The sequence below is a fragment of the Ambystoma mexicanum genome, chromosome 9 (genome assembly GCF_040938575.1).
Source record: "Ambystoma mexicanum isolate Mex_15411 chromosome 9, UKY_AmexF1_1, whole genome shotgun sequence".
Taxonomy (NCBI): Eukaryota; Metazoa; Chordata; class Amphibia; order Caudata; family Ambystomatidae; genus Ambystoma; species Ambystoma mexicanum.
In genome coordinates, this window is record NC_090931.1 from 1,225,733,268 (window position 1) to 1,225,759,239 (window position 25,972).

Sequence of the window (25,972 nt, forward strand, 5' to 3'; positions counted from 1 at the left end):
AGATCACTTTGTACTTCTAAACATTTAATTCAAAACTCCCTTGAATTCAAAACTATCGGCAGTGAATCTTAACCATCTTCTATCCCTACACGTTATCCCTAGTCTGACTCATAACTTCGTTAACCACTTATTGTTTCTCCTTCCTGCCACCACACCTACATTCAGGCCTGGCATTTTCCCCCCAATTGGGAGAAAAAACAAAACACATTGCAGTGGGTCAAAGTCGGAAACCTTTTCCACTTTTTTTTTTTTTTTAGGTTTTTTACAAATAATAATTTAATCCATACAAACAAATTGTGCTATCATGTGGTTAATTGATGCAGAAAACAAATACAAATACAATGTCAAGTCTTCGATGTTGTACAAAAAAGCATCAATTATGTATGCAGACAGTTCAAAATGGAAACCTTTTCCACTAATTTCAGCATGCCGATTCTACTTGCACTACCCACTCTGGTTGGCCCTAGGCCCGGGACGGAGACCTTCTGCTCCCCAAGCAGTATTTCAGAGAAATGTTAAAGTAGCATGAGAAAGATTGAACTACCATCAGCTTTCAGTAACTTCTCTCCAAGGTCCTGCATAGCTAGAACTGTACCTGCACTCTCCATCCCTCCTCTGCTGGCAAAAGGCCCTCTGCCACACCTGGGTCTGTGTTCCTTGTTGAAACACTGGTGGTTATGGCAAGTTTGCGATAGGCCAAGCAGCATTACATTTTCAGCATGGTTTGTTGCTCGCTTTTGAGCTGTACAGTGTTGACAATCTGTGGCTTAGTTAAAGCAGCTTTCACACTGTCAAAGTTCCCCCAATACAGTTTAGTGTCCTTGACTTCCTCGGTCTTGTTTTTTTCCTTCTTACTACTGTTGTATCCGAGTAGCCTGTGGGTTGGGTGCATTCCAGGTTGCCTCCTAGATCGTGCCATTCCCCTGCACGCCATTGTCCCGGAAAGTTGGAATGTGCGGATGTGGGAATGAAGCTAGTGGAGGGAGGGTTAGGAGGCAGAAGATGGAGAGGGCTGCGAGGCTGTTTTGCTACAAGTTAAATTAATGGATTTACGTGAATACTACCATTTCCAATCCAACAGAAACTACACTTGTGCAGGGCTTCTATGACTGGACAGCTCCCTCCTGAACAACAGAGCAGCTGGTTCCTTCCGGTAACAATGTGTACACTGTGCTTTCTTCACACATAGCATGTACGTGGTCCATGGATGATCAAATCACTACTTCAATCTCTGGAGCTTCTTCTTTGGCTTGATGGATAAGATGCAACTACAATGGGCAATTCACATTCCTGGCAGACAACCATGTACTCTAGTGGTCCCTACCTGCGTAAAGTCCCTCAGCTAAATTGCTGTTTGAATTGAAGACGCGCATGGAAATGCTGATCTATTGTTCTAAAGATGAAAGCCCAAACTATTGACATTGCCAATGCTCGTTTCTTTTGATATACAGACTTTAAAAAGACATGCCAACCTTCCTACTGAACTGGAGTATATGTAAGAAAGCACCAACAATATTCTAAGCAGGTGCATGCTAGTATGAAGTAAAAAGTACCTATTCTATATTTACAAAATACATGCATACATACACACATACATACATACATACATACACGCGTGCGCGCACACACACACACAGAGCAATTTATTTCAAACGTCATACAAATTGGCACACGTCTTTTAAGGTGTTTTAAGTCTTTACCATGTGGGGACTTGGGTTTAGGCCCCCACAGTGAAATCAAACCCCCACAGCGTGTGCATCTTTTCATAACCAATTCCCCACAAGGAATGTAACACAAACACACAATAACACACATATCCATCCATCCATCCATCCAATCAGCAACAATAAAGCTCACACCTGTCCCCCACCGCTCTCCTTCGTCTACTTTCTCACTCCTACCCAGCTGTCTGATTAGTCACATATATTAATACAGGTTCCGGGTCGAAAGGATGGAACCAGTTACTAACCTGTAACTCCTGTTCTCAAGCATGGGTATCTTTCATGGATGCACATGAATATTCCCTGTCATCAGGCTGGGAATCATTGGTAACATTAAAGCAGTTTAGCTTTAAATATTAAAAACTGCTTGTCACTTATATAGCATATTTCTGTCACTTTGGGTCATACTGCCCCAGCAAATAGCATCAGTCCTCCTTAGCTCCAGCCCTGGTGGCCATCTTCAGATTTGGAAGCACACATAATGTGGCAGTAGGAACCAATACAGCCCATAGAGGGGTAGGAGGAATAGCCACATGTGAATCCATGAAAGATACCCATGCTGGAGACTGAGTTACAGGTAAGTAACTTGTTCCTTTTCTAGCATGGGATCTTTCATGGACTGACATACTCATGAATACGAATGCATAGCAGTACATATATCACAACCAATGGTAGGCGGTATAGCTCTACAGAAGCAATGGCACTCACCTCTGGAACACTCACCTCGAGCAAATGGTTTAGCGAAGCACTGCTTGTTCGACATGGGACTCCTCGCTGGAATCCTTGCCAATGCAGTAGAATCTCGTGGGAGGTGTAGGTAGGCCTCCATGTAGCAGCCTTGCAGATGTCGAGCAAGGGAATACAAGACAGGAACGCCGTAGTAGAGGCCACGTCCCTGGTGGAATGTGCTTTAGGTCTATGTGGCAGCGGCCTGTTTGCAAGCCGACGGCAATGGGAATTGCAGGCAGATAGCCACCAACAGGCCTTTGCCTTCATCAACAGGTCCAAATGGGCACACTTCGAGTATGCTGCTGTGGCAAATAAGTCTATCTGCAGCCAGCTCCATGAGAAAAGCTGAAGAACCTGGCCTTGAAGGAGTTCCCATTCGTGGCAGGACCAGATTTCCCTGCTGAGGGAATCTGCAATGGTGTTGTGGACCCCGGCCAGATGAAATGGAATGAGGAACACAGTGTGCACGATCGCCCAGTTCCACATGATATGCGATTCCTTGGGGAGAGTGGGTCCCTCCGTGCTTTCTGATGTCGAACATGGTGGTTGTGATGTCCGTGAAGATGCAAACCACCTTGACCTGTAGCTGGGGTCTGAATGACTTGAGGGCCCAGAACACCTCCCGCAGCTCCAACACATTGATGTGAAGCAACTTGTCCTCCAAAGGCCGCTTACATGAATGTTTCCTGTGTGCACTCCCCAACCCGCCAGGGAGGCATCGGTTGTCACAGTGTCTTGATGTGCCGATGGGTGAAATGGAGCAACGTGTGTGAGGCGTTATTGATTCCACCACTGTAGAGTTCGGCAGAATGCCAGGCTGTGCTTGATCTTGTTCCAGGAGCCTGATGCCCGTTTCCACCTGGCGTCTAGGAACTCCTTAAGAGGCCTAACATGCAGCCTGCAGTGGGGTACCAGAGGAATGCAGGAAGACATCATGCCCAGTAGCAACTTGAGGGAGTGAACCGTTGTTAGCTGGAGAGAGGACAGCGGCTGCAACTTGTGGAGTATGGCATGGACTCTCCTTCGAGGGAGGCACCAGACAATGCAGTGTGTCCAGTTGTGAACCCAGGAACAGAGCATTCTCAGATGACGATATGCAGGACTTTGGAAATTTGATGGAGAATCCAAGAGAAGTCGGGCATCGATAGTCTCTTTGATGTGCTGCAGGGCTAGCGTCTGCAAGGGGGAACATATTAGCTAGTCGTCTAGGTAGGGGTAGACAAATTCCTGCGCGGTAGAGATGGCCAGCCACCAGAGCTAGGCATTTTGTGAAGACTCTTGGAGACAACACAATTTTAGGCCAAAAGGTGCAGTTTTAAACTGATAATGCTTGCCTTGCACAATGAAACGAAGGAAGCGTCTGGGCTTGCAGTGTACATGAATGTGGAAGTGGGCAGTCTCCAATTCCAGAGAGGAGAGGAAGTCTCCCTGTTCCAGCTGGCCGAGAACATTTTGTAGCATTACCATGCAGAACTTTGGGGATTTTCGGAATTTATTGAGCTGCCTGAGGTCGAGATTGGGTCTCCTCCCATTTGACTTCTTTCACTCCAGTGGTGAAATGGTATGGCCTCTATAGCCTCCTTTTTTTGGGCAAGGACCGAACTTTCTGTAAGAGAGTAACTTTCTGTTGCAGATGATGTTCCTTTTTGTGTATTTGTGGATTGGAAGGGCATTTGTCCAGAAATTCGAGGGTTTGACCCAGTTGAACAATGTTGAGCACCCATTTTTCGGTGGAGACGTTGTGCCACTGTTCGATAAACTGCGATAACCGGCCTCTCACTGGGGTGCTGAAGTGGGGACCGGGAACCAGACACTGGTTAGGCTTGTTTGAGCGTGGGAGGAGGCTCCGCTACATCTTTGTGTACCCTTGTATACCTGTAGTCTGCCGTGGTATGCTTCCTGCAAGGTGGAGCGATACAGTGGCGATATGAGGGCTGATTATCTCTGGTGGCTCTTGACAATCGTCCTTACCATAACGAAAGGGTGGCCTTCACCCACACCAGGCTCCTCAGAAAAGCTGCATTATCCATCTGGCGGAACTCTGTGTCTGCAATATCCAAGGCCATGGAGAAGGCATGATTCAATGTCGTTTCCCCCTCATGTAGCAAGGCCAAAGCCTCATCCATCTTGTCAGGTAGGAAATCCAATATGGGACCCATTTTATACCACAATTCCCAGTCGTACTGGCCAAGGAATTTGCGGCTTTAATCATAGTAGCAGCCATGGTAATAGGCCACTTTCCGAAAGCATCCAGTTGCTTTCCCTCCTTGTCAGGGGGAACCATGGATGACGAGGATAGGTTAGCGGGTCTCTTCCTTGCTGTAGCTGAGTACACAGAGTCTGGAGATGGCTGAGTGCGAAGACATTTGGGTTCAACGTCTGGAACTTTATATTTATTTTCCAGACGATGATTCTTTTGTGCCACCAAAAAAGGGTTTCTCATGACCAATAAAGTATCATCCCAGATGTCATCTAGCACAGGGATAGCCAACACTGATTTTCTGGAGGCTTCATGTCTCTGGAACAGGCTAGCTTCCTTTTTCTGTTCTTCCGGGACGAGGTTGAATAGTTTCACTGCTCATGCAAACAGTGCATGGAAGGGACTCATTTCGTCTGGTGGAGAACTTGTGAAGGGTACTTCAGGAGGTTCCTCATCTGCTGGCACTAGGTCATCAATCATCAGTAGTAGCATGCGTATCCCGGGAGGGGTCTGTGTTCGGACCGGTATCCATGAGAGCAACCACTGGGCCAAGCAAACAAGGCTCTGATTGAGGAGGCAGAGGCTGAGGATATATATCATCCTGCGCAGGCAGTGCTGGAGGGCTCCTACTAAGGGCACCTTGAGGGACCGGAGGAGGTAAGTGATGTTGCAGTTCAATCACCAAGGTTTGCAAAGTGGACAAGATATCTAATGACAAATCCCTAGAAGCCGATGGTGTTCACACAGGAGCTGTAGGCACAGCAGCAGGTGCAGAAGGTGGGTGCGGTGGATGCACCAATTGATGAGGGGCCAGAGGGCCCACCAGCTGCCGTGGTGCTGGTAGAATAGGGTCTGGTTCCTCCATCTCCTTATGATCTGAAAATTAAGCCTCCAGAGGCTCAACTTCCGACATGCTTGCTACCCTCCTGTAGCATTTGGACAGGTGGTGTCTCAGTAGCCATAGGCAGCAGGGAAAACAATGGCTTTGCCTTTGATGGTTTTGGCAAAAAAGAATGCTGGCAGCATGCTCCTCTCCACATGAGCACTTTTGGCAAAAGAAGAGATCACAGGAGCTTGTTTCGTCATTGTGGGCACTGGTATGGGAGGCAACGCAACCCTGGACATGATTGTTGTAACCGTGGACGAAGTGGTGGATGATTCAATCGTAGATGGTGCCGTTATGGTATATTTGGGCCTATGACCCATTGACGGGAGTGTCAACGATGATGAAGTCAACAGGTGCGGTTTGCCAGAAGACAACAATCCCATTGTGGATGCGGGTGCTAGTTTCGTGGATGAAGCCATCAACGATACAAATAATGGGTTCCTGGCAGTGGTCATAATCATTGACTGAAGGGCAGTTGAGGTCTGCGACCTATGCCCATGCCCCCTTTTTGTTTCATCCCTAGGGAAGTGTCCTCATGAGACCTTGACCTCTTTGCACAGGATGTTCGCACTGAGACAAGGCAGTCAGAAGCCCTCGTACCCTCCTCCAGCCAAGTTACCAACTTTCTATGGTGATCCTTTCATGTCTTCATGGAAAAAGACTGGTAAATGGAGCAGGCATGCATATCGTGGTCCAGATGCAGTCAAAATTCACATTTTCTGTGTCAATCGTCCACAAAAATGTTCTTGTACGACAATTCAAGCAGGGCCTGAAAAAGCTCTTCTTGCTGGTGTCCACCATAGCCATGTAGAGTATGCCTCAAAGTCGAGTAGAAGGCATCTCATGGCTAGAAGATCTTCCGATGTCCAGCTCTTCACCAGCAACGGATCCCTGCTACCGGCATTCCTAAATGGGACAAATTAAGGAAAAAGGTTTAAGATATACCAAAACATATAAAAAATGTTGATATTTTGAGGATCGAAATACAGGGAGACCCAACACGAATCATGCAGTAAAATATCTGAAGATGATCACCAGGGGTGGAGCGAAGGAGGACTAATGCCATTGGCTGGGGCAGTATGATCCAAAGTGACAGAAATGTCTCTCTAGGTAATTATCTTAGGGGAAACTACACCATATTCACTATTGTTGTAAATTGAGATGTTCTCAGAAAAGCTAAGATTGGAAACCCACACTTGCATAAGTCCAGTTTATTTTCCCAAAATAAAATGGAAACCATGTTTGCAAAAAGATTTTTTTGAGTTAATGAACACATCTATGGAAGAGTTTCTGTATTGTTTTTATTGTAAATATAAAGCCTCTTGCCCTGAATGTTCTTAATCCATTGGTCCAATTCGATCCATCCTGAGTATACTCCATCATATGAAGATTCTGGGCCTCATTACAAATCGCCCGGTATGTAAACCCGCCGCCACTGTTGTTTCCATGCCGGGCGATCACAACTCCTGCAGGCGGGAGGTGAGGTTCCCACCAGGTCTGACCATTACGAGATGCTGCCGGTGTTTCCATGATCCCCATTGAGTCCAATTGGACTCAATGGGAATGGGGATTAACACCATTCCGCCTCTGTGATTTCCAGGAAACCGGGGTTGTAATGCCCCAGTAATTCCAGGAATCACAGAGGCGGAATGGTAATACGAGCCCGGCGGTAACCAGGCGGTTTTACCACCGCGGTTACCGCCGGACTCGTAATGAGGCCCTATTTGTCTTACAGGTACTAAAAATACCAGACTTGTTTTTAAATGGGATATTATAGCACTTCTAGCTCAAACTTCAGTCCCGAGTTTCATTTAACAATACAGAAACCCTTTATTTTACATTAAGGTAAGTACTTGTATTTTGTCTACAATAGCTGGGTAAAGCAGTCTTCTGCCTAGATAGTGGATACACCATTGAATACAGATAAAATCATACATTGTGGAGAAAAATAAATGGAAGAGATGCAGCTGGATAAAGAAAACCAAACATATACTATACAGTGCTATGGCCTTTGAGATACTTTGTGGGAACAGACAGAATGAATTAGCAGTAGAAATAAAGGAGATGCTAAATGATGAATACAAGTTCCAAACTATTCTACTGCTCAAGTTCAGAACACTCCAGAAGATGAGATTTTAACAAGTCAGACTAACTCCTGAATAATGTGCATGTGACCCTAGAATGTAATGAGTATTTCCAAAATCGACTGAATCAGACAAATTGTCAAACTTTGTATAGTGATTATGAGAAGTATGCGCTAAAAGTACACTTTTCTTTCTAGAGATTTGTGATTTTGGAGGGAGAGAGAATGGGAGCAAGAGCACATATATGTGTCAACTCGCCAGTTCTATATATGTTTCCAGCAAGTTTCAATAAGTCTTTAAAATAGGTTTGAAATGACCTCAAACATATCAGCAGGTCTGATTAATTTTTAGATAGTTTCACATCTCTAAAAAGTGTTTACTCATAGCATTACTCCTAAGAAATAATAATGAAAAATTGCAACAGGAACTTGGGGACCAGACTACTAATTTAGGGGCTCTAAAAACCTTGAAATCACAACGCACACACACACATATATAGATATTAAAACACTTGTGTACAGAGAAGGCACAAAGTAAAAGTAATTTCACACAAGAAATTGTTTATTAAAAAATAAAGTTTTTCCTAGATTCCTCTACAACAGTGAAAACAAAGCAGATGTATGTTATTTAAGTACAGCATACAATAAAACATTTACACCTATTATTGGAATTTCATATAATCACACCTCAATATTTAAGCAACACAATGTGCATTATTACAGCCATGTTTTGTGGGCAGCAAGCTGTTTTAGCATGATCAACCAGAACCCAACAGATTAGGCAAAGGCATTTCATGCACATTCAATTCCAGAGGGTTTTTTCCAAACTTAGATTCACATAAAGCTATTTTGCAAGTGATATTGCTACTCATGGTACTTTGCACTTTAATTTCGAATAAAGGTGATGTGCATGATTGGAAGGACTAAAGAATAGTTTTTAAACAGAAACAATCAGACCTTTTTGCAGCATCTTTTGTGTTTCCAAGTAAGACATTGTAATCCATCTTAATATGACTTAATATCATATGTGTGCTATGGCAGTCTACTACACATGACAGCTGCTAAAATCAGCAATGTCTTATGTTTCAAATAGTTTTATACCAATTAAAACATGTTGCAACAATTCATTTTACAGGTAATGTTATGTATTTGCTTAGTAATACCTGAATGCAGGTATAGAAATTATTTAAAGAGTATGCATAAGTGGTACATACTACAACAAGTGTCCACAAGCCATCAAGAGATGAGCACAACATTAATGGATGGTGTATATTTGAGCAATGATTGATTTTTTAACTGTATAAGCATGATAACACAAAATGATATCATTGTTGAAGATGTGATACAACTTAAAATTAATGTAAATCAAACAACCCCAAGAAATACTCTGTCAGTCATATGGGCAATATTGACTAACACCGTTTTGGATTTAAAATGTACATTACTTTTTACAAACTACTTGTGCAGAAAAACAAAACTATGACCAGCACACGGTACATTCTTAGCAAACAGTTTAGGATCTTTCGATAACAATGTTTGCAACAGGTTTTTATAACCCCTTCAGTACATGTTGAGTGACAGAAATAAAAACAATATCTGAACACACAACCATCATCTGCATTAGCAATCAGAAATTTACAAACTATCAGAGCTGGTCAGTGGACAGTCATCAGGAAACTGCCTTTGATTTAATATTGAGCATTACGTCACTTTTCATAACTTATATAACAAAATGCCGTGTTTTACTATATATGGTCAAACAGCTTCTACGACTCAAAAACATATTGAAAAAAAAGGCACATACTTTATCCAAAATGTGATTTCAGCAGTAATGTAAACTAAATTTCCAAGAAAACTAATAAAGAAACACATTAAAAAGCATTAATAAAACAGAGTAAAAAAGACATAAGCAAATCTATTTATACATGTGCAAATCAATTTCCATATATGAAATGAGGTTTTTATTGGCGCGTATAACAGTGATTGTTTTTAAACTTTACTTATAAAGGTAATGTTATCCTATCTTTAATAAATTACCTCATTTCATGTTTTAGGGTGCCAAAACAAGAAACAAGCCAACAAAATCCAAAGATACAAATAGACACAAAAATAGAATTATTTCAAAATAAATTATATTTCTTTTCAGTGTAGCTAGAATACATGTATAATGTAGCAAGCTTGTTTAGGTGTATTAGAACAAATCAGTGCAGGGCTGTTAAAGGTTAAAACTTTCTAAATAAAGATCTGAAGACATCAGGAGCCATACAATCAATTGAGGCCTTCAATGTGAACGTATTGAGTACAACATAGCTGCCTCTGGACGGGAAACTTATAATAGGCATCAAACATTTTTAGAAGCTTAAAATGAACTTAAATTAAAAATAGGTTCAAAAACATGCAGACAAAAATCAGATCAATTCGGAACAAGACCAGTGCCACAAAAGCAAGTACATTATTCAAACTACATTTACCAGCCGGATTTGACAACAAATGACATTTGAGAGGAAATGCAATTGCCTCTATCTATAGGTAATCCATCTGTCAATCTGCAGTTTTCATATTAGATGCTTTTTATTCTTCTTTGAGAATTATTCGGATTATAAATATATAAATGTATACAAGAAAATGCTCCAGGCGCAGTCTAAGGTGAGGGGAACTTGTACGATGTAGATCAAGTGCATTGCATTTCTCAAATCAAATTGTTTTCTTTTTATAGAAGGGGAAAACTTACCAATTTTAATGTTTTAAATGTTGAATGGTTTTAAATGTGCAAAATGGTAACATTTCTATCAATGATGTTACAATGTATAGCTGATTCATCGTAGAAGCAGAAACAAGACATAATAGGAGACTATCTTCTGGTATAAGTACTGCTGTGCAGCACCTTCTGCTGCGCTACAGGGACAAATACAGAGAGCCATGTGGAGTGTCAGTGATTAGTAACTATAGCTATTGCATGTTACTGATGATATCTTATGCAGCTGTGCTAATGTTACACACCAACTTCAACAATGTACCTACAAATTACCTTGAACACATGATTTTTGTATGTGTAGTCTTGTGTGGACTATTAGGAAGATTTAACAGTACATTTCCTAGAGTACTATAAACATCACTTTTTAATTGAAGTCTATAAAATAGTGACCACTTTACAATCCATTATGGCGATCATTGTGAGTGCTTATAGCTACCTTTATTTATTTTTATTTCAGACTTGCAAAGTTTCTGTATATTATGGTCCACAGCAAATGTGTTACTTTTTAGTTCCATCTGAGGCTTTGAAAACCTAAATACTCTAAACTGATGGTATGGAAATGGTTGTTTTGTTTACTTGTGTTGTATCGAAAAAATTGCTTAAATTAATATTAGTTTAGAACCAAATTAAGTATGTAGAGCAGCATACATAACATAAAACATGGATTTATGGTCTTAAGATTGTGGAGGCTTGTGTTGTGACATACGCCTGCATATACTTGTCCTTGAAGAGGCTTCAGAAATTGTGCTCAAGCTTGACATCTTTAGCACTTTGTAGCTCGAAAATCCACGATATAGTAACAACTGTGGGCCTATTTTGTGTGACTGCATTGTGCTTCCAAGCATCTGAAAGAAATGTACTGGCTTGGAAAGACTGGTATTTCGAACAGAGCATTTATCAAAATAAAACTACAATTAATCATCAACATTCATACCTTGAGTATCAGGATGTGTGATGCGATGGAACTGCAACCTTTAGATATACAAATGTGCAAGTGAAAACATAAGCAGTTCATAAAAGGGTCATGTTCTATTTTACTAAATGTCTGTTATGGATGGTGCTTTGAGTTAACAAATATAATGCCATTAATTTCCACATATTTAAATTAATAAATGTAGGTGTATTTTCGATCCCCAATGATACTGTATTGTTCAAACCAAGGGCGTTAAACAGATATTCCTGGGGTACAGAATTAAACAGTAAAATATTTTCATGCAAAATGCATCTACAATGCTTGAATTGCTATGATATGCTAATGCGTATCTGCATTAAATATGTTTGGACAAGTATCTGTCAATAGTGCAAGTTACTATAAGAATAGGTTTTTCTTGTAGATAACATGATTCCCATGGGTTAGCAGCAATCTAAATGCAATATGGAATTGCTCATTCCAGCATTGTTTTAAAAAGGGAGGACTAAATATTTCAATAACAATTATATTTACCCTTATTTGTATCAATTATAATTCCAATGTAAGACCTTAGACCGATAATATATTAATGATTGTAAATACTCCATTTATTTACTCAATATCAAGGTTGACTGTATTAAGAAATCATCTAGGAGCATACTTGCAGTTTTTAGTGCAAAATAAAAAGATAGTGGGCTGAGCCGCCTTGCAAAGTAAAGAGTTGAGATATATAATATATACAAATACATATAACAAGATGGTCATTTATGGTTATGAATCTCCTTTCTACAGAAGGTCTTCCATTGTTGCTTCCATTGACTCATCTATGAAATATTTTCTTTCTGAGCACTGGAAAGTAGAAAAAGTAAGCAACCAAATTTAAAATGAAAAAACATTCACTACCTTTTGTACTTCAACAGTTTATATTGATGTACTGCATAATTACAAATGATTCAACACTCTCTATAACGGGCCAACGGCTAATAAGAAACCTTAACTCGGTAAATCAAGGACTTACTGCAAAACTGCACAAATTAAATAACGATTTCCTACCAGGATAAAAATAAATATTTCTTTACACCAAAATTGTCCTAATAGTGTTTACAGTGTTTTAACCATTTTTGGAATAACGCCAAATTGGAAACTACAAAGTAGAAGTAATAGAGATCCCCTTGAGTACTTCCAAAAATATATATAGAATGCAAATAACTAAATTACAGTGTTCATCAGTCCAATTAAAAATACTGTTTTTCAATAATGTATTACTGTTTTCATGCCAGATCAGAGAAGGTAGGGTTAAATGGTGGTTTTCCCCATATCAGGTGGGACTTTCAGCCACAACAACCACCTTTTACTGAGTGGATATATGTATTCTTGTGTTTTGTTTTAGAAAAATACCATAGGTTTGAGGGGTTCGCTTAATGTCCAGGTACTGTTGGGTAACACGATTTCCATGAACGCATAATAATAATTAATCTGAGATGAAGAGAGCAGGGTCCATTTATTTTTTAACTGGTTCTTAATCAGACTCCTCCCTCTACTGCACATAAGAGAGAATATCTCAATTAGACATTCATTCTATAGGAAAGTTCTTTACGGAGGATTGTGTAGTAGCAGGAAACAATTGGTGACCATTCTCTGCAATTCTGTTTCACCCTGAAGGACTGCCTTGAGTCTAACTGAGGTCTTAATAAAACCATGGCATGCTCTGAAACTATAGTTCTCGCTTGCAGAAATAGGTCTCATTGCATTTTTAGAACACTAAAAGTTTATGATAATGTCTACCATGAAACACACTTTTATAGATTGGCAACAAAGTGCCAGACACACCTGGCAGTGCACTTATGGTGCAGGGGACCAACCAATCAAACCATCGAAAACAAAAAGTACATCTTCTGTTATAATAATATAATAATTGGTTATTTATAACATGCTTAATACCCAGAGGTTTCTAAGCGCGGACCCGGGGATCGAACCTGTGTTGCTCTGAGTCGTCTTGCTTCCAAGGCGAGCGTGTTGCCCCCGAGATATCCTCCCGACACTTGCACCTACATTCGATTTCATCTAATAACTCAAACACCTACACTGATCTTTCTCAAAATTTTAAATATTTCTGCCCAATTAAAAAAAAAAAATATTGAAGAAACACATACATGTTTCATTTATGGCTAGAGTAAAATGAAAGCAAGAAACGGGAACATGCGCTCGGTAAGACATTTCTGATTCATAAAGGATTCCTTGTATACCCATGACATGTTGCAGGCCATCTTCATAAAATACCTTCTCAAATACTAGGGTGTAAGATGTGATTTCTGCGTTATGTCAAATGCATCATAACCTGACAAAGATTCACCAGAGTGCCTAACAGTCTATAAAGTAGCAAGTAATGTTCATATGTTTACAAGCCTACTGGATTTTGTGAAAGACATTAAATATTAGAAAATTGCAATTTTGGCAGTTCCATTGCAGACAGTGCACCATCAGTGGGTAACGATGGGTAACAGTGGCTGGTTTAAGTTCTGTGCCCCAAAGTTCAAATGTTTTCCTTTGCATCTTCTAGTTTTAAACAGAACATTCCACCCAGTGAGAGTAGAATTATCTAACAACAATAATGCCCTCTCTTCTCGGTCCATTACCAAGTGGTAACGTACCATGGACCTTTTTAAATATCCTCGCTTTGCTTGGGCCTTTAACTGGGATCAATGGCAATTATCAGCTAGTGATGCCATCAGAATGCAGCATCATTGCTTAAGTATGTATTTTATTTCCTTGTATTGAAGATTTACTTTCTGGAAACAAGAGCAATGTTTGAAAAATATCTAAAATGTCAGTGTTTGTAGAATCTTACAGAATCTAATCAACTATGGAGTGGGGGGCCAACACAATAATTATTTTGATTTGGCAAAGCCACGGACCATGTACCTTGGACACATTTTGAATTATTGCACAAGATTGCAATAATGTTTCAGCAGGCCGCACTTTTTAAAAAAAAAGTATCTAAAATCTAATAGTGCATGATTACAATGAAGTTTTATCATTTTAATTTTGGATAACCAACCAATTATTTAAATATTAAGATTGAGAAGGAACACAAACTATGTGTAAAGTGACCAGATAATATGTGAATATTCGACTAGCAAGTGGGACCTAGGGAAGGATACAGTTTATATTTGTGTTTGAAGGATGAAAAAGCTCTATAATTAAATGATAACAAAGATACACATTTAACCAATACTTTCCATACTGGACGACGCATACCATTTCCTCAGGGTACTGCACATACTATTTCCATACGATATGTTAATTTATCCGATCTATTACAAACTATACAAGCTTTATCCCCCCCTGGCATTATACAAAATACAAACATTTAAAATAAAAGTAAGATATTGTTTTCGAAGTGCGATTTTCTAGGTTTAACTCGACAGTCCTTCACTATGAAACCGAAGGACTTAAACACACAGGGGCACATTTTGCAAAACATATAGTTGCATACAGGAGACTGCCAAAGTTAGGACATACATGCTGCTGAGTCCCCTGCATGCAGTTTTCAATAATAAAAAATGGAATTCAAAAGTAAAGAGTAAGAATAGGAGAATCACGGTTACTGTTTTGTAAAAAATGTAAATGCTGCCTGTAAATTACCCTTTGCAGACATAATTTATTATAGACTCCTGTGGAATCTGCCTGCCTTTAGGTGGCGATACCATTCCTTTTATGCGTGCATGAAAATGTAATGCAGGCATAAAAATATTTTCCCTGTTGAATTCGAACCAGAAATGCAATTACCTGGTAAGTACAATTATATTGAATGGGCAGTAATTTTGTATTTGCAAAGCAGTATTTTTGTATTTGAAAAAGTTCACATTGATGTGGTCGGTCATAATACAAATACATTTTCACCATGAAAAAAAAAACAGGAGTCCAATTTCTCTTTGCCTCCAAATTATTTGATGTAGCGGTTTTTCATAGCTAGGCAGCAGCTTGCAAAGACATTTGCGATCAGCGTTGGTGGGCAAATCAGTGTAAACTGGCGAATGAAAGATGAGGGAGTACAGCCGGAATATTGAAAGCAGATATCCTAAACAGACTGAAAAAAGTAGGGATGATTTACAGAGATGCATTTCCATTGATCTCTCTTTGCCATAATGAATGTCATATTGCATACACAATTGAGGTTGAGTCCTGCAAACAAAAAAAAACAAAAACCAAATGACACTAAATGCTGGCAGTACTAGTAAGTTCCTCCAAGCTGTTTCTCTCAAGACTCAGTGAATTTGTGAGTGGTCAGAAACATACAAGGAATGCATACATGTTCTCAACTGAAACACCTCATCGAAACAAATAAAAGCACCAATACTTATTCTTCAAGTACAGCTTTTGAACAGGAATAAAAACAAATAGGTTATGGCAAAGAATGAGAATTCTAAACAAATTGTGATTGTTCATTCTTAGAAGACTGGCCAGTATTTCACGTTCAACCTCTCCAACCCAAAATAGTGCATTCTTCCACACGCATCAGTTCATGCTTTAAAACCAGCATAATAAACGATTATTTCCTTTAAATCTACTTACATTTTTCTGTTTCTACAGATTCCACTCATCTAATTGAACATTGTATGTAATCAAGCATATCACAAAACTAACCTGTAGCTTGTCAATACAGTATATACATATCACAGGCCTGCCTATTAAAACATGTACAGAGAATCCTTATAAATGATATACAATTTCATGTCCTACAGTAACTTTTGTACTGACACAATAGATCTTTTACATATTTTCTCAATGTTAATATTCACAGAGTATGAAAACAGTTCAAGCGCACATATTGTACAATAAGGCTTCTAAGAGTTCGCTATGTAGTTGGTTCCCAACTGTTCCTCAAGCAATTGTTCAACACCCGGTCAGATTTTTTATTTTTAGAAAAAGCGAACAATTATATTGTTGAGACATGACCTTATGGACAAGAGGCTCATGATAAACCATTTGTGTCATTCACGCAGTATTCCTGTTGACAGACTGTACAGGAAGTGTGGGAAAATTACAACACTCATGTAAACTTTGTCAGCAAATCGCAACAAGCCACATTCAGATTTCAGGAGAGCAGCAATGCGCACATGTGCCAAGAGGAATGTCACACCACAGCCATGTCATTTGTGCTGACCCTTCCTTCTCCAACTGCAATACTATTTTAGAATGTGTCAGTATTGATAATGTGACTAAATCTTGCACTAGATGCGTCGATTCAAACAGCCTTTACTAAAAGGCAACTTCTACATAGCAGATGTCCTCAATGACCAAGTGGTCCGCTTTTAAAGACATACATCAGTCACAAATCAAGCAACACTGTGACAATCTGTCTGCAGAACTGCATTCCACCTGTCGGATGCCTTTTGTCAATCTTCTGGAATGGTACAACGCTCTTCAACAAAGTTGGTGAGAATCGCTATTTGTAAAAATTGAGTCATTCTGATTCCTCACAAAACAAGCTTCTGCGGGATCTCAACATAATCGTCTTAAAAAATGCAGTGAGTGCTGCAAAGTGTCACACGGATTCCATGTTCTCGTTAAGCATATGGAAGATTCCAAAGATTTTCAATGGCAGTCTTGCTTTTAGAAAAATAAAATTAACATAATTTTTAAGAAAATAATAAGTCTTTCATTACTATTAATTTCTGTTTTGGAGAAATCTTCTGTGAAGATATACATCCAACTTTCCAGAAGAATCAACAAAAATCAAACAAAAGTGCAAGAAGTCGAGGAGGACCACTCCGAAACCCACAGTTTTGTAAAGAATGAGTCGGTGGCCGGCAGCTATAGGCAGTCATTACAAAGTGCAACTTGTCCTTTCATATAGTCTCTGCATGGGCAGATTCGTTTTTGGCTGGGATGAGACCCTGCACAACTGAACAGTAGGAGATCACCTTGAAAAACACAGTGTTTTCTTTTCTCATCCAATGAAGGGACCACAATATCATTTGCTGATTCTGCAGACTGACATTCTATGCCGAATCTGAAGGGAAATAAAGAATTATCAGTTATTATAGTTACAAGACCATACTCAATTTAAGACGCCAACCTAGTGACCCAGTTATTCCTTTCAGATGCATGTTCAATAGTCCAAACCAACCCTGTGTAACAGTTGGTCAGTAATGTTTCACAATATAAAGTCAGTACTTTTGTCATTATTTGAGATTTTATTTTCATCTCTCTCAGAAAGTGTTACTCTCTCTGAGCCCATGTTAGAACAAGCACTAGTTGATTTTGACTAGCCCCTTAAACCACTACTATATCCAGCTCCTTTTCAATGCCATCTTCTCACACATTCTGCAAGATTGAAGTAAGAACTACAATTTCTAGAGACTGCTGACAACGGAAATAAAGAGCAAATTACTTACCATAGATAATGTTCTTTCTGATGGATAATCTCTGCCTCCCATATATTATCCATATTTTGAAATGGCTCTGGGTGCAGATTGAATCCAACTATTGTTAAGAAGGCACCGGGGGGTGCTGGTGTGCTTTCGGAATGGCTCTATCATGGAATCATGGGCCGCACAGGATGTGCTGCAGCTGGTACATAGATGGGGCCGCCTATGCCCGACACCTGAATGAACTTGTAGAACTTCTATGAAAAGAGCATACAACTGGTAGCGCACAATCACTGTTTTTCAAACAATTCGGGGGGATGTGGTACTATGAGGAGGAATCTGGGAGGAACATCACATTCACCAGAGAGAATGCTACTGAAAGTGACTGCTCCTCTAATTGATATCTTCCTGCTACAGATTCCTCGTCTTTTGCTAGACTACCGGTTATAACGCAGGATTCTAGGAACAGTTGTGGCAGATGAGAAAAAGGACACAGACACTGAGGACATTTTTGACTATATATGTTTATTAATGGAAAAAGAAAGCCTATCTTTCCCTACCACTATGGGGTGTTCTCTGCCTAGATTACCAACTACAGTGCTCATGAGTCAATGTCGAATAGAATCAGTCTGCTGGCTAAAACTTACCTTACTGACCCTACCACTATTGTAATCAAATACGGTCAGAAGAATGACTTGTTTTTCCTGATGGATGTGTGTTTGCACAGATGTTCTCTTATATTATAGTTGTGGTTAATATACAATCCTTAAATAGTTTCTTGATATCCTCTGTATTAAGGAAGTTCCCTTAGGGGATTGTTAGTCTTGCTCTCCTCTTGTAGAGGGATTTTTCATGCTCCTGCAGGTCTCCTTCGCTCTTACTTCAAAGGCTTGACATGTTCCTGTATAAGAATTATCCTAGGGACCCCTCTGGGTTTTACTACACAATTGTCTCTCTGGTAAGTTCCACTTTTTTTCTCTTGGCTGTTGAGTGATTTTCCCCTTTTCACTGGATACTAATACTCCAATTCTACCTCTCTCACTCTCTGTGCTTCTTTTTATCATATGAACCCAGTTTGAAGTTATTTGATTGCTTCCCACTCTTCATTATGGATACTAGGCGAGTTTCTCTGCGACTATAAATATACCCTTTTGGCTTTCCGGTATTCCCATTCTCCCTATTATCTTTTGTGTTGTAGCAGAGTGTCTTTGGTTCCTGCTGGTACTGGGAATCTGCTTCTTTCTTCCATTTGCTTCTTGTGTCACTTTCTGCGACGTCCTCTTCATACGTGTTCCTGTCTCCTTCACGGATTTTCGATACCACTACGGGTAATCTATTCAGGAGTTGCTTTCTTCCTCTGGTGGTGTCTGTGTTGTTGGGAAGGTAGCCTGCCCACCACGATTCCTCCATCCTCATGCCACCACTGGGCTCTGCACTCCAGCCTTTCTGGTTTTCTGCTCCTCATCCTCGCTGGGCTTCCAGCATTTCCTGCTTCAGCTCAGAGCCATCCTGAACTTCGCAAGCTCTGCGGTATACGTCAGCTCTGTCTCCTTCAGGTAGTCTACGCAGAGGACCTTCCACTGTGTCTCTGCCTTCAGTTCTCTCTTGCGGGTCATCCCTTTTCAACACAGTCAATTGGAGACTTTGATTTAAAGGGACAGCTTTTCTTTGATAATGGTATATATTCACTTTGTATTCGTCCCAGTCATGGAACTTGTAATGATCTGGTGAATTAAACAGTTCCATATAGGTCATCACATGGTGGCATCAGGGAGATCCTCACGGGAATGGGAACACTTCTCCCCAAGAGTGGAGTCTCTCCAGGTGAGGTCCTAGTTTCCTCGATCCTGAGGGAGGGTGTTGCACAGTGGGCTTAACCTCCCTAGCCTCACGTCGAATGTACATAAGGACCTAGAAGTTGAAGCCTTAATTTATCCAAACTTGGACATTCCATAACCAAGTGGTATAGGGTTTCCAAGCATTCATTGTTACAACTCCTGAGCTCTATCAGAATCCCCAATTTCTGTCCAATGACCTCAAGTGTGGATAAGCAATTTAACCTAAATTGTAGGAACCAATTCCTTAGTAATTTATACTGACATATCCGAAGATAGGGTCTCATTCCATTAGAAGGCATGTAGTATATTCCATTATTTCTGTATAGTTGTAACCTTTGAAAATCTTCCGATCAGATACCTTATACCACCCTTTGATTTATTTTTATAACAGTCTGTAATTGATATATATATATATAAATCTCTGCTAACTCCATGAACCTTAAACACTGTTTATGAAATTTTTGAAGAAATCTGTTAGACCCATTCATCCAACATCTCACAAATGTAGGACGCAAGAAAACATTTCTGAATTTAGTATTTTTATTTATATAAAATAATAGATTTGTTCATATGCTGTGCCCACTAAGATACTAGACACCTCTCCAACCTGATGACACTAGTAGATACTGATTTTGGTACCCCCAAAACCTCCTTATGTATCCTGCATTCTAAACAATCAAAATACTTTCTGGTTGGAAGCAACATTAATTCTGATCAATACGAAAACATGGGTGTAACCTTCATACAATAACATTCAAGCAAAGAGGCCAAAGAAAAAGCACAACACCTTTGATTGATCACTCATTAAAAACAGACTTGATCTAACCTGCTCTTCCACTTTCATCTTTTATTTAGTAAGTGCGCCTTTTACCGAAAACACAAAACCTAAATAGGTGAAGGAACCTACCTGCCTCACTAATCCTTCGCTAATAAACCACTTGCGTCTCTGCAATTTGTTATTTGCACTGACCGTCATCACACAACATTTTGTTATATGTATCTCTAGATGATTATTTCTGAGGTAAGCAGTTGCTCCATTCAGGCAATGTTGCAAACAAACCTGTGTATAGTCCATCAAATTAGGTCATCTGCTTATCCAATACAGGACACATGAAAACTCCCACACTTCGGAGGATATCCTCCCCACCTTTTGGATTCAGTCCATAAGACCCCGAAATACAAGTTGAATAAAGTTGGTGCGATTACGCAACCTTGTCAGACTCCACAAACCACCAATACTGGGATAGACAATGTTCCTAAGGTGTTTAGTCTAATCCTGACCACGTTGTTTGTATGTAGCAGCCGAATCAAGCATAGTAGTCCCGGATCTATCCTCCACGCTGAAAGTTTATGCCACAAACATGTAAGATCTACATTATCAAAACTGAAGAAAAGGTACAGGAGCGCCATGTAGTACCCTGCCTGTCCCGGCCTATAGCCAGAGACATACTCGAAGGCAGTACTAGACCACGCTCAATGGTTCCTACACCCCTTCTATAGCCTGCCTGAAGTGGACTAAACAACTTAATTCTCTCGGCCCAATTTATTAATTCCTTCAGAACAATGGATGCCAGGATTTCTGAAGAGGCGTCTGTCAAAGAGATCGGACAATAGCTAGTAGGATCACTTCATGAGCCTTTCTTAAAAATTGGCAGAATGATTGTTTGATTGCATGAATCAGGAAGTACACTTTCTTGGACTACCTGCACAAACAATGTTACCAAAATATCAGCCCATAGGTTACTGTCATTCCTCAGCAATGCATTGGTTGTACCATCCGGTCCACATGTTCTAGATTTCTTTAAGTTCCCTATAAGGTTCTCAATTGCATCAATCTTGAGCCCATTGCTCGCCATTATCATCATGAAAATCTGCGTGGTTCAGGGGAGTAGTATACGCATCAAATTTTGCAGAGAAATACTTTATCCAATCCGCCTACATTACAAATGTGGATTGAGATAAAGGTTGCTGTTGCTTTTTCTTATTCAGGGCCCACCAGATTCATCAAACGTCCCTCTTTGTGATATGTGCGAGAAGCTCCTGAAACACTTGTGTATGGCGCGTTATAAATACCATATCATATCATTGATCTTAATGTAATTTTGCAATCTATAGAATTTTAGCCAGTTTTTAAATTTCTGCTTCATGTTATGCTCTTTTTCCTTTCTTTCCAGTCCATACCTTTATATGAACTTACTTTTCTTAAATCTGAGCGCAAAACTTGCTTCTTGGTAATTATAGCAGAGTCATGCTTACTCTCTCTATTCCAACACTTTTCCGTACGAGGGACAGTTATTAGTTTACCAAGCAGCAAATGAAATTCAGAAGGAGAGGAGTATGTGCACTTCTCAGTCTCAGTCAAATGATTCCACCATTTAGCTAAATACCCATTAACATTCTCACTGTTTTTACTAACCTGCGAGACTGTCCTATAGAATTAGAGATCAGATTGCTGCAACACTGCTCCAACGTCTCAGTATCCCCAACCAAGCACGTACAGCATATCAAGCATTGCATGGTCACTAAGATTTGTTCTGGTCACCTTGAAAGACCTTACACTCTTTAGTTAAACAATGGCAAGGTAAATGTAATCAATAACTGAACTAGATAGCATTCCAAACCAGGTGGGGTCAAGAACAGGCCCCTTCCTAAACAATGAGTTGAACGGAAAAAACCTCACTGAGCCAGAGAATTTGCCCAAATCAGACCATCTAGACCATGGTTGTCAGATCTATCTCAACATTTCTGTGATCTTCGTCAAAACCTGACAATTCATTCTCAATAAAAAGGGCAGGTGGAGTCGAGATCTCCTCCCAAAGGTACGGGTTGAACTCAGAATCACCCAACCATACCACAAGAATATTTTCTATGCCATTGATGACCTCTTCTACACCTAAATGAACAGGGTTATAGCAGTTGTTAAGTATTACGGTATGAATCACATATGCTTTATAATTATCAGCAACCTCTATCGCCAATACCGCATCAGTGTTGGTTTTAAGTTTTTTTTTATTGACCAGCCTTGTACATTCTTTATGGCAGTGATAAGACCACCAAAGGGTCTTTCCTTTTGTCCTTTTTGCATTCTACATAGCTATAGAGTATTGAAGGAAGTCAGGCAACTCGGGATATGCAGGTAAGTCTTTTATTACAGGAGCCCCCCGGAGCCCTACATAGCCAGGCTCACACTCGTTTGAACTCCAACCGCTTCCTGTGGTCACGCGGCTCTCGTTCCATGATATGACCCGAGAGTGCGCGTGGCCGCAGCGAGGCTGACAATAGAGTCTCTACACATCTTCCCCCTTTAGGGAAAACATAACAAAACAAACTATTCAAAGAAGAATTAAGTAAGGAAAACAACATAACAAATTTTGTGGCAAACGCATTACATAAGAAATATTTGCTAAAACAGAATAGAGTCAATTGCTAAAATACTTGTAATAAAATCTGACATGCAATTCATATTTGTATATCAAGTTTCATAATCTCTCATCCACACAGGCTTTGATCTAGACCTATGCAAACCTCCTTCATTGGTTCTCACGCCGGTGCCATCATCATTCTTCACATTTGTCCCCCTTCCTTTCATCTCTTCTTCCAAGTCCATATTATTGTTCACATTCATTTCCCTTCCTTTCACTTGCTTATCCTTCTCATTCTCTTTACCATTTCCCACTCTTGCCAACCTTCCTTTTGACCAAACTTCTCCTCCTTCCAATATGACAACGTTATTCTTTACTGCACATATCTTTTTCGGTCCCAGAAATGTACTTTCCACACATTTATTCACCAACCTGGGATTTTTCACATATACCATCTCTCCAACCTTCCATTGTCGTTCTTTCACCTTCATCCTGTCATCAAACAATTCCTTATTTCTTTCTTGACTCAACGTAATGAGTCTCTATGTGCTCACGATCAACATTAACCACTTTGACCATACCTAGCCATCTTGGGCAAAGCCTTGTTCCAGGTTCCCTACCTTTCATTGACACAAATGGAGATACACCAGTCACTGAGTGTGGTGTAGTAACATATATCTCTGACTCGCAGCTCCTCCCTTTATATTTAATGGAAGCTTGGAACATCCCTACAATTTCAATCCTCACATTCCCATATGCATAGGGTTCAATATTGTGCTCCTTCAATTGCTTTACGTCTCCTTGCATGCAACCCAGAAATGTTGCCTTCGACATCAAAGTCCACGGTGAGCAACTGTCCACCTTCATTGTTACTACTCTCCCATTGATCATGAACACATCCGTGGGTGCACCACCCTTGTTTGAGACTTCCGATACTTCCAGCACATGCTTTGCCTGGCTGATCAATCCCATTGAATGGTCCTCCTCTTGTTCAGGCACTCTTCCTCCTGCTTCAATATTCTGCACCATACCCAACTCCCGACAAACTCTCGCGAAATGGCCCTTTTTCTTGCATTTCAAGCACGAGATGTTTCTGGCTGGACAAAATAAGTTGGTGGAGATGTGGCGGTTGCTCCCACATTTGTAACATCTTACTTCCTTGTTCGGGACTCCCTTGCGGAATCCCCTCACTGCAGCCACTTCTCCCTTTGGCTTCTCTCCTTTCATAGTTGACATATATTTATGGGTCTGTTCCATACTTCTAGCTATGTCTATGGCTGTCTCCAGTGATGCATCTTTCGACAATAATCTCTCCTGTATCTTCACATTATTCGTGCACCGGACTAATTGGTCTCTTATAAGAGAGTCTGTGAGTAGTCCGAACTCGCACGTATGGCTAAGTGACCTCAATGCTGCAATAAAGTTCTCCACTGGTTCTTGTGTATCTTGCACCCTCTGGAAGAACTTATGTCTTTCAAACGTTATGTTCTTCTTGGCTTCAAAATGAATTTCTAATTTCCTTTCTGCCATGGAGTATTGGTCCACTTGTCATTGAACCTCTATTCTTGAGTTTAGCACCACCTTTCATGTTCTTAGTTTTTTGAGTCTGACTGGAAACAGTCCTACTAGTTTCAGAATGTCCATTATCCATAGTGGCCCGCTCTGAGTGCTCTATACATACCACCCCCTGTAGCTTGTCTTCAACTACTGTGTTTGTTTGGAATGCAGTCTTTAACAATGATTATACCCCAATCAGCCTGGAAATAAGAGTACTCGGATCATTTTCTAATAAGGTCCCCTTTATTTCTCTTGAGACCGTTGAAACTTCCCTTATTTCCAGCACTGCCATGTCATAGAGACTTAGAAAAGATTTCAACACAATATTTAAAGCTACCAAGGGGCTATTTGATCACATCATTATGCACATTCGTCTCCGTCTGAAAATGTAGATGAGCGCGTTCCCCTACACTAGACTCCTCATACAGATCCTTATCTTGGATAACGTCATGCATAACGTCTTCATTATCAGGCGTAATGAAGAGTTTGGGGAACATGCTCAGTCTATATGACACTGCATACAATGCCTGTATTTCTTCCTCAGGGCTCGTACACACATCCATCAGTGAAATACTAGCACGCCTTTCCACATCTAATAATACAGCCAGAAATTTCAATTCCATCTTGAAAGTCGGTTTGAGGTCCCACAATCAGAGAATCCCGTACAGATTGATTGGATTGATTTTCTTGAAGCATGTGACTATATAGCTTTGATGGACCTTGTGTAAAGAAGGATGTAATAGCGCCTTGATTCACTAGTCGGGAAAATGTATTGGTCACTGCATTTAGTTTTCTGACCATCTCCTTATACAATGGTGTTTGGTGCGTACTGCCCGGATTAGATCGTTTTGATGTCTCAAACATGATATTAGAGGTATTAATCTAAAAGTACTTTCCCGAAGACACAGAGGAAAAAAAGAAAGCTTTCTGCGTTAACAATCTCACCTTTTTTGTTCTATATTCAAAGTCGCAACTGTAAAGCCTCCGTTCTTTTCACTCTGCTGCAGCCACTCAAACCACTCACCATGGACTGCAGACTGCGCAGTCTCCTGTTAATAGGTTTCAGGGTGCAGTGTCCACGACAATTTGCGAGCCGCACGCCCCCTCACCCTGACCTGACCTGGCCCCAGTCGCAGTCTTGATGCTCAGGGGTCGTGTCTCCCCCCCACAGAACATAGAAGAGTACAGATCCTTAAACGGCTTTCCACTGGCCTCCCATCACAGCTCAGGGGCTTGAGGGAACAGATGCACACAAAAAAAAAGAAAGGAACAATAAGATAAAAGATTTTAAAAAAATACCAAGACTGCCACACTGGGCCAGTTGACTTCAGGCAGCATTTGTGTTCTTCTCTGCTGGGTACACCACTTGCCTCTCATCACTCTGCTGCTCTGCTTTGCTCCGAGATCGCGGAAAGCATGAGAAAGCAAGAGAAAAGCATCTAGCGTCGTCATTGCCAAGCCGCACTACACGGGCGTACACAGTAGCCACTTCTGACAGCTGAAAGAGGGTTTCAAGGACTAAAACATCTTCGGGCTAAATTGCAGGTGGATCAAAAT

The 25,972-nt window shown here is 40.4% G+C and overlaps 1 protein-coding gene across 4 annotated transcripts in view; it reads right to left on the reverse strand.

Moving 5' to 3' along the window:
* Nucleotides 1–8,160: 8,160 nt before the first annotated feature.
* MGAT5 (alpha-1,6-mannosylglycoprotein 6-beta-N-acetylglucosaminyltransferase) overlaps nucleotides 8,161–25,972 on the reverse strand; it is a 1,044,542-nt gene continuing 1,026,730 nt past the window's right edge. For all 4 annotated transcript variants that reach the window (XM_069616573.1, XM_069616570.1, XM_069616572.1 and 1 more), the window contains one exon: nucleotides 8,161–17,300. In XM_069616573.1, the coding sequence (XP_069472674.1) occupies nucleotides 17,102–17,300 (199 nt within the window). In that variant the 3' untranslated portion in view covers nucleotides 8,161–17,101. The remainder of the gene's footprint in view (nucleotides 17,301–25,972) is intronic.